Source organism: Hordeum vulgare, chromosome 4H (genome assembly GCF_904849725.1).
Source record: "Hordeum vulgare subsp. vulgare chromosome 4H, MorexV3_pseudomolecules_assembly, whole genome shotgun sequence".
NCBI classification, from domain to species: Eukaryota; Viridiplantae; Streptophyta; class Magnoliopsida; order Poales; family Poaceae; genus Hordeum; species Hordeum vulgare.
The window spans coordinates 230,746,695-230,756,152 of record NC_058521.1 but is presented as its reverse complement, the minus strand read 5'-3'; the positions used below and the strand labels follow the sequence as shown (position 1 = coordinate 230,756,152).

Here is a 9,458-nt window from a genome sequence, read left to right as displayed (position 1 = left end):
GACCGTGGCGGGAGAGGCTCGAGGGGGCGAGGACGTCGAGGACATGGCCGAGGGAGGCCGAGTGCTAGTCCAACGTCTCTGCCTTCTCCTGGGCTTGGCGGGCACTCGGACGGGACGGCGCTGGAGTTCGTCGTGGAGCTGCACGGCGTTCCGCAGGGCCATTTGCATCTCCCCCGCCCTTTCGCTAGGGCAATGGAGGCTGCCAGGCCCCCTGTCTTGTGGTTGCGGGTGCTCGGCTGCTCCCACGATGCTATGCAGGCACGCATGGATTACCCGAAGCGCCACTCCATTTTGCTTGGGCGAGGCTGCAAAGCCTTCGCCCGCGCCCACAGCCTCGAGGATGGGCATATCCTCCGCTTTAAGCTAGCGGAGGAAAATATGCTATCCGTAAGGTTTTACGGGCGCATAGGTGTGCGTCTTGGCTGCTGCAAAGAGAGCTCGAGCGGCGCCAAGTGTCCCTCCTCGAGCGATAGCGACGAGGGGGACAGCGGAGGCAGTGGGGCTCTTGGCAGGTCGGGATCCCGAGGGGTCAAGTCGGAGTACGATTCCCTGGGTTCCGACTAACCGTCGGCCCTCCTGCCGAGGCCTGCTCACGCCTCTCCCCCGCCCAACGGGTGTATATTGCCGGAGCTCGCGTCGGTGCCTCGTGTTCGAGGAGGAGGCACCTCCGCAAGTTCTGACTTCTCCATGCCCTTTGCTTGGGCGACCTCACCGGAGCGGATGCTGGCCCCCGGCTCCAGGAGGAGGCGCGCTCGCAGACTCCGGATCCTTCGCCCCTTCTTGAGCCCTGCCCTCTGGTATCAAGCCAGAGGGGGCCAGGTGGCGCTTGTCGGGGCTGGTCCCATTCTCGTCGGCACAGTGTTGGTCCTGGGGAGCCAGCCCTGGCCACGCCGCGGGCTCCATCCTTTTTTTTGTCTTCTTGAACTTCACTTCCTTCACATAGGTCGTCCCTCATGAAAAGATAGAGTCTTTAGGTTAGGACAACTATGCTTTGTAAGTGGTATCAAATGTATCCAAACAAATGAATGAATAGATGCATCCTTTATTCAACTCTCATTTTGTATGATTATTCCTTTGCACTTTTCGGATGCTTGCCGGCTTGACTTATCCTGCCGCGAGTACTTAGAGGAGCAGATCCTAAGAAAACTAAACAGAGGAGGTCGTCACCGGCAAGACCCCCTGCCGCACTCAGTGCAACCATGTAAATCGTCGAGCGCGGCTCGAGGCAAAATAAGGTGCTGCATAGCCGTCCGAAACATTGAGCGATTTCGAAACGAGATAAGGGCCCTCTATGGCCGCTCAAATCGTTGAATAGGCTCGAAACGGAGTCGGAGTGCACTGATCCTAGCAAGGTCCATCTCCGCGTGGGGTTCTCATACAAAAGTCGATGCTTCAAAAGGGTACAACCAATCTACCAAGAGTCTGGCAAGAAGTCTGCCTTTGTACTTATCTTGCCTGTCGCGACATTCCTAGCCGTAGCGTCTGAAGGTGCTGCCGGCGAGGAACATCCGTACCCCTGGCAAGCTGATGTTGCCTCAAGCGGCCTCCTTGCCGACGTGGTTTTCACCGATGGCCTTTGGCCACTCTGAAGGAAAGAGGCACGCTGGGGCGTAACACTTTCTCATCTCTTTTGCAAGAGTTTTGCTGGTGGAGCCCCTGAGCGCATCTTTCAGGTGTCACAGCGCTCCAAGGAGAAATGCGACCCGAGGACGCGTAAAGGGGCGGTTCGGGGCCTCGAACGCGTCCTCGACGACCATGCGACACTCCGGAGATATGCGTCGGTCGGAGTAAGCGTCGGAGGCATGGCCGAAGCCCCCTGTCACGCCCTCGACAGCAGCGCGACATTCCAAGGAGGTGTGTTGGGTGGGCGATGCGGAGCTCGGGGCTTCCGCTCCTTCCACCCGCGCTCGCATAGCACCTATGGAGGTGCTACGGGCTCTTGCGCGGGCGGAGCAGCCACTGCCTCCTCCCACTCAGGGAAGATGCAACGGCAAACTGAGATCCATGAAGATGACGAGCGGCTCGTCGGATTGGGGTCACTACAAGGAATATGCTAGTACACGACGCTATATTTTCATCGCTACATCGTCACGGTTTTTAGTTTACGATGATCTCACGACGAAAAACCAAACGTCGAAAATGGAGCGTCACAAATGAACAGCAGCGACGTTTTGATCAAAATCGTCGTAACCTTTACGACGATTCCTAGATCGTTGTAACATTTACGACGATCCTAAACCGTCGTTGGCAATCCAAGCCAGTCCTACATGGCAGTCCTACGTGGCAATATTACGACGAAATCAAAACGTCATGGTTGAAATCAGCCCAACCCATTTCAATTGATCACATGGGCTCGTTTTATTTTTTTGGGCTTTTCTTATTGGGCTTCTTTTTGGGCATTGGCCTATTTACAGCCACTTTAGTAAAAAAATCGAATTTTTTTTATCATTCTAATTTGGGCCTGGCCTTTTCATGCCCAAATACATTTGATCCAGTTTCAGTTTTGGCCTTTTTTCATTTTTGAATTCAGCATTTTTTTCCAAAACTTAGTTTCATTTCTATTTATTGGGCCTTTTCAACCAATTATTTGTCCAATATTAAATGCAGCACTATTTCATATTCAAATCAAGAAAACTCCAAGTTGAATTAAAATCATCCATCATATAACATCACATAATACATCTCCCAGGTTTACATAACACAATAACTCATCTCATGGATACATTTCCTTACACGGAAATATAGCAAAAACGGACAGAATATAGCAAATACATTTCCTCCAGCTAGCCATTCACCCGTGTCGCGCCAGCATACTTCTCCTGAAAACAGATCCATAGCAATGGCCTTCAGCATGATCAACAATGTGGAGGAAACAATTCAACCAAGAAGGTAAAATTTGATTATTCAAATTCAACTTGGCAAACATTTCTTGCTACATAAAGATAAGCATGATAATTAATAATCCATTTCTTCCAAGTAGGAGAAGACATTAGTATTAGTATCACATTATGCAAGTTCAACCACTGAGGTATACCAATTTCCACATCTATACAGAGATATATTTATTTAAATTCTGCAAATATTGCCAAAGATAACTCGGGTTAAATGTTGTTTTATCAGCATGCATATGTTTAACAGTCTGGAAAGATCTGATAATACAGGGGACAAACCATTTAAATTCTGTAAAAGGCTACACCACTGAACAATGGAGTAACAACCTATTTATTTAAGCAAAAGGAGGCATCAATTGAGGACATAGTAAATAAGTCCAGTTATCCAAATTCTAAATGTACTATGACTGTAAGGTCTCAGTTCTGTGTTGCCAGAGTAATGTCTTTGTTTCGTGCGTTAGATATGATGAAACCATATATAAATGCATGAAAAATAGTGCAAACTACAGGAGAATGGTGAACATGGGACTACAGAAGAACAGGGGACAGGGCCACCATTACCAGGTCCTGTGGATGCACCTGAGAATGCTTCCAAGGAGAACGTTAGCCCCACCAAGGAATCTGATGAGGTTCAAGACAATGGGTAAGTAATTGAATGGACATATTTTATGTACTAGCATTTTTAGTGGCTTCTGTATTTTTAAAATATCTTCTGTGTATAATCATTGGCCGAGTCCCTTTATGTATTTAAGTTAAATCTCCATTTGCACCTGAGAGAAAATCTGAATTCATTCTAGCTGTTACATTCCATTAGCCTTGTCATTCTTGTAAAAGCTTGATTGATTTTATTTCGACTACAAGTCCTTTAGTCTACACAATATACTAATACATGGTATGCATGCAGGGAAATATAGAGCAACTACAAGTCCTTTAGTCTACACAATATACAACCACTAGTAGATGGTATGCATGCATGGAAACATAGAGCAGCATGAGTTGTCTTGTTTACAATGGATGATGTGTGGGATATAACTAAACAACATTTTAATTTCTTTCTACCAGTACATTATTTTCTTAATTTTGTATCTGATTGGTACTACTATAAGAAGTAACCTTTGGTGTTGTTTGTGGATATTGGACGATCAATATTGTGGAAATGTTTGGCAGGTCGTCTTTTTCAACTGAAAAATTGCAGGTTTATATCAAGAAAACAATGTGGAATCTACTAGCTCTGTGATTTTTTAGGGTCCAGCCCATTTTCTAATATAATTTAGTGGGGAAAAGATCCATTGGAAACAGTATAATTCCTTTGAAATATGTTAATCTTGTCAAAACGTGTCGAAGAAAATCCAATTATGTTTGGATATGTTTTTAAGACAATTGCTTCTGGTCAAATCTCATTAAAAATATTAAATTAGTTGAAATCTTTTAAAAACGTATTGATGTGTTGCTAACATATGAACTTGGTCTGCTGTGGTCAAAGCAATGGATGCCATAGCTAATTTATTTCTGCTTTGCGAGCCAGTTGGCATGTGGTGGTAGGGAGGGGAACGGCTTTGCGTTAGGTCCATGTGCACAGTGAAAAAACAGACAACAGCAAAAGAGAAGAAAAAATACACACACAGAGGATGGATAAAGCCAAAAGCGGAGGAGGTCAAAAAGTAAATAGAATAAGTGCCCAGCTCTCGGGTCAAATAATGCAGACCCTTACCAATGCGGCCCTGGCGCCTCATTTACCTGCCCGTTTTTAATCCTCCCCACACATTAAATTTAATCCCTTTTCCTTTTCCCAAAATATTACGTGAGGGCGGGGGAGCTTAGAAAAGAAAAGCAAAAGAAGACCAAGAAGAAGCAGAAGAAAAAAGAAACAAAATTGGGAGGAGCGCTCGTGAGGAGGGCAAACAAATTACGTAGGAGATAAACAAATTACATCAAATAATTACAATATGAACATATTTTACGCCATGGGACCAGATGTATTGATTTGGTATTGTAAATGCTCATGTTTTTTTATAAACTAGGTTAAACTTCAGGAAGTTTGACTTATGACAAAGCTAACACGTGAAGGAAAAAAATGGAGACAAATGTCTATTCTTAAACTGCAGAGTTCAACAAGCAATTCCAACCAAGTATTTTACACCATTGCATGACTAAATATCAAAACTAACTGATAACAGGTTTTATAGCTAAATTACCCCTGGAAGCTAACCTGTACACCTTTTACTTGCATGTCCTGAATCAACTCGGTGAAAACACCTGCAAGGCATAGGCTCTGGTAAAAAATATGCATATGCGATGTTCAAACAGTGACAAGAAGATTGCATCCCACTGTTAGTATGAACAAAGAACAAAGACAACATACTAACAAGACACAGAGCTCCCTATGATTGATCCATAAAGGATGACGACTTAAGCACTAGTATAACCAGCGAGGGAGGCGAACCTGCTTAGCAACACAGGCAGCACTGTGAGTACCCACTACTCAGAGTCAGATGGGAACCTGATTGAACTCACCCTAAGAAAACCTGCAGGTGTATTGCTTAAGCTTTTATTCCATGGAACAATCACTAGTAGAAGTATAAAATAAGGCCGAGTGATGCATTGTTCTTCAGTTGAGATTACAGGAAATGACATGGCACCGGATGGTAATCTAATCTTGCGGGGAGGTTCAGCTTAGAGAGTTACTGCATTAGCTAGACTAGATGGTGGGTTGGGTAATGGGTACCCGAAAGAACGACACGTACGACAGTCAAGGGGAAGAGTCAGGTTCTCTGGTTCTGTATTGAAGATTCAGAGCGACAAACTGAACCCAAAACTGTATTAAGCTTGCCTTCCCTTGGCCTTGCTTCTCTCGTCTCTCATTGATGAAAAGGAGTTACCTGCCATCTTGATAACCCCTTTCCTAACTGAACCTGAACCTGACGAACAGCGACAGTGGAGCCATGGGATTAGAAGAAGGGTGTGCGTACATGAGGATGTTGAGCGGGAATCACCCCACTGGTAGATGAAAATGGTAGTTTAGGACCGGTTGTTGATATATACAAAATTGATGTCAATCAAGCAGGAATCAGCAAGCTTGCCCATTAAAAAAGCAGCAAGGGAGGCTCTAGCTAGCTTCTAGTTTAGCTTGCATAGGGGACACTGTGCTACTCATCTACTATAATCAACAGGTTAAAAAAGCAGGAATCGCATGCGTACCACCTCCACTATCTAGCACTCTCCACATTTCCAGCCATAGCTAGCTTAGCTTAGCTAGTTGTACGTACTCCTACCGTGGATTGGTGTCACTGGTGTTCTTAACCCTACCGTGGATTCCATCCACTCCCTCCGTTTCTAAATATAAGTCTTTCTAAAGGTTCTACTAGTGGACTATATACGTATGTACATAGTATATTTTAGAGTATAGATTTATTCATTTTGCTCCGTATGTAGACCGCTAGTGAAATCTGTTAAAAGACTTATATTTAACAACAAAGGGAGTATGATTTTACCCTGGAAAATAACAAAATGCAAAAGGACTACGTTTCCAATGTATAATAGCTAGCTCACTCACCAGTGTGCGCAACTCAACTGTCTGTGAAACTGATCTACTCGGCCGTAGTGTCAGTGCACGCTTATGGTCATGGAGCCGTAGGGTGATCATGCATGTACTAAGCTGCTACTAGCTCTTGCAGGTGCTAGTTCAACGTGGGTGTGTCATCAGCGGCTTTTGATCATGGTGTCGTTCGCCTCAACCGTCCCAAGACAGGTGCGTTCCTAAGCAAAGCAATACACAATGCAAGCAGAACTGAGACCAGCTATGAAAATTTAGCCAAGCGAAATGCGATATTTTGCACAGAAAAACCACGCTTATCTTCTCTGACCATCTTCATGAATTTACCATTTTATTACCAAAATCCAAAGAGATAAGCTGATCAGAGATGATCCTTTTTTTCAGTTAAGAGAAACACGCGAAACTGTGATCGATAAGACCAGCAAAAACAAAAAGGGATCAGAGAATCATTAGGACCAAAAAATACATGTGAGCTGTGACCTACATCTGTCAAGATCTCGCTATGATCAAACACCAGCATACAGGATTCTTCTCTCCAGTCAAAAATCTCAGAAAATTTTACAATGCTCCTTGAACTAATTTGGCAACTGTATTTCGCGGCGACGAACTAAGTTTGGTGTATACGCTGCAGCGATCGAGAACTAAGCTGTAATGACTGGTATGTGCTGGAGCGATGGAACTAACTGAAACAATTTCGCAACATCGAGTCTAGGAGTAACAAAGCAAGATGGCATTGCAAAGTGCCGAAAACAACCGTTTTGTTTTGAGAATCTGGTGCCGGTCAGGATCCATTCCCTTAATTCCCTGTTAATCACGGATCCAGTCTCCTCTCTCCCCGTAATCTACGTAAGCAATCAACCTCCCTAAAGGAAAAGCATGAAAGAGATGAGATCCGGGACGCACCACTTGGGGGGAGCCACGCTTGTAGCGCTGCGGCCACTTGGCGCTGGCCTCGTCGGCGGGGACGGGCTCGCCGAGGAACTCGGGCTCCCTGTCGCCGGCGGCCACGTTCCGGGCCTTCTTGGTCGGCTGCGCCCCGCGCCGCTTGGCCGCCGCCGCCGTCTCCTGTTGCTGCTCCCCGGAGGCGGCCATCTCGTCCTCCTTCCCGAGCGCCAGCTCCTCCTCGTCGGGCTCCTCCCCGCACACCTCGTCCTCCACCGCCGGGTTCTCCTACGCCTTCTCCTTCTTCTCCCGCGGCACCTTGGTGGCCTTCTGCTACCTCTTGGCGGCCTTGGGCGCTGGCTTCTTCTTGCCGGAGGAGGTGCCCTTGCGGGGGCGCTTGGTGACCGAGGCCTCCTGGTCGGCCTCGGGCGTGCCTTGGCGGAGGAGCCCCGCGATGGCGCGGCGGCCGAGGGCGGCGAGCTTGGCGGCGCCATGGGCTGGCTAGGGTTCTGGGGGAGGGCTCGGATCTGGGAATGAGGGAGGGAGGGAGGGATGGGGGTTTGGGGAGGCTGCGGACTGGGGAGATTGGAATGGGGTGTGACAGGGAGGAGGTGGGGATCGGGAGGGAGGCGGGGACGGGGAGGAGGTGGCAGCGGCGGCGAGGAGATGGGGACGAGGGAGGAGAGGAAGGGTGGGATGGGGGGATCTGAGCTAGGGTTTGGGTTGTTTTTTAGGTTTTTTTCTATAGATAGATGGATGGATGGATGTGGGATGGAGAGATGGATGGATGGATGGATGGGCGCCATGTCATCGATCCGTGGGAAGGGTTTTGATTGGTTCGAAAAATCAGTGATTTAAAATTGTTTGCAAATACTAAAAATAGAGGAATATCTATACCTAATAATAAAAGAAATAAGTATTCTTAGTCCGTCAACATAGTTAGAACATGTTACGACATTTTTATAATCGTCGTAAAAGTTATGACGATCTCATCTTATGCGGTTACGACGTTTTTGACTCACATCGTCGTAATTTATATGTAGTTTTGATCCCCTCAAACGGTTTATGACAATCTCGAATGAAATCATCATAGATTTATGATGAATTCATCAACGACGTCTTAAAAAACGTCATGTATGAGCATATTTCTTGTAGTGGGTGGCGCTGATGCCGGCCTACTTCCAGCGATCCCCCTATCTCGCGCGCCAAAGATGTCGGTGAAGGATCTACACCTATGGGGAGCCTCAACAATCCCCCTTTTCCTGGTTTGGCGGGGAGAGTAGTCGCGGCAAGAGCAAAACCAACAGTCAGGGCCCGGCAAAATCTTTTTACCCAGGTTCGGGGTCGCGTGATGCGTAAAACCCTACTCTTGCATGCGTTTAGTTATTCGTTTTGGGTTACTATAGACATGTCCCTCTTTACAGCCTTCCGATTGGTCAAAAAGCCAAAAACTCCCTACTACTAAGCCTCGGGCCTCCTTTTATAGGCGAAGGGGTCACCACAGTGGCTTAGTGGGAGAACGGTGGGTTCACGAGTGAAAAAGCGTCGACCAACAGTTACGGTGTTACTGCCTTGTCAGAGGTGCATTAAATGCTTTGACAGACTTCCCTGACCTGGTCAGGGGGGGTTGGACACGTACCCACATGTGGCAACTCCGAGGTGTTGGCGCTAGCGTGCGGGCGGATGTATGGCTCATGCATCGGCGGTGGCGTGCTCGTCGGTGGAGGCATTTCCAGGTCGCGAGGGCATCCTGGGCCCGCGCCTCTCCTTGGGCCTTCTCTTCCTTCCCAGCAGGGTTACCTTGCCGCGGCTCTTCCTGTTCCTCTCTGCGGGGAGGCGATGGCCTGTCGAGGCCTTGTCAGCCTTCCCGGCAAGGGTGGCTTGCCGGGGCTCAGTCCTTCTCCCTCGGCGGGAGGGTCTCGCTGTGGCATTGTCTATCTCCCCGACAGGGAGCTCCTGCTGGGGTCTCTTCGTCCTTCCCAGCAAGCGAGTGATTGCTGGGGCTCGCAATCAGCACTTGGTGGCTTCTAAGTATTGCTTCCGCCCTAAGCTCGAGCGACACGCCTTGCCACTACGGAGGGGCTGCCGGTGTCTGCGCACTAGTCCGGGGAACTAGAGACCCCAGTCTTTAC

General features: G+C 47.7%; 1 protein-coding gene across 12 annotated transcripts; it reads right to left on the bottom strand.

Moving 5' to 3' along the window:
- Nucleotides 1-2,664: 2,664 nt before the first annotated feature.
- LOC123448436 (serine/arginine-rich splicing factor SR45-like) lies at nt 2,665-7,927 on the bottom strand. 12 transcript variants are annotated; one of them, XR_006631766.1, is made up of 6 exons: nt 7,348-7,927; nt 6,445-6,647; nt 5,335-5,416; nt 5,101-5,147; nt 3,453-3,512; nt 2,665-2,819 (listed from the first exon to the last, which is right to left on the bottom strand). XR_006631766.1 is itself a non-coding variant. In XM_045125314.1 (4 exons), the coding sequence occupies exons 1-4, from the start codon at nt 7,818-7,820 to the stop codon at nt 2,692-2,694; spliced, it is 708 nt and encodes a 235-aa protein (XP_044981249.1). In that variant the 5' UTR covers nt 7,821-7,894; the 3' UTR covers nt 2,665-2,691. The 12 variants fall into 12 exon arrangements, 3 of the variants coding, with proteins under 3 accessions (XP_044981249.1, XP_044981251.1, XP_044981250.1); XR_006631760.1 differs by having other exon boundaries at nt 5,087-5,147; nt 7,348-7,926; XR_006631761.1 differs by lacking the exon at nt 5,335-5,416 and having other exon boundaries at nt 5,087-5,147; nt 7,348-7,919.
- Nucleotides 7,928-9,458: the final 1,531 nt, after the last annotated feature.

Bases quoted from the DNA above. Each gene is read 5' to 3' on its own strand.
- LOC123448436 (XM_045125314.1), bottom strand. From the start codon at position 7,820: ATGGCGCCGCCAAGCTCGCCGCCCTCGGCCGCCGCGCCATCGCGGGGC. The intron at 3,513-5,100 runs GTTAGCTTCCAG...GAACCTCATCAG, and splicing joins TGCAAGTAAAAGGTGTACAG to ATTCCTTGGTGGGGCTAACG. The intron at 2,820-3,452 runs GTAATGGTGGCC...ATCTGTTTTCAG, and splicing joins AGGTGCATCCACAGGACCTG to GAGAAGTATGCTGGCGCGAC.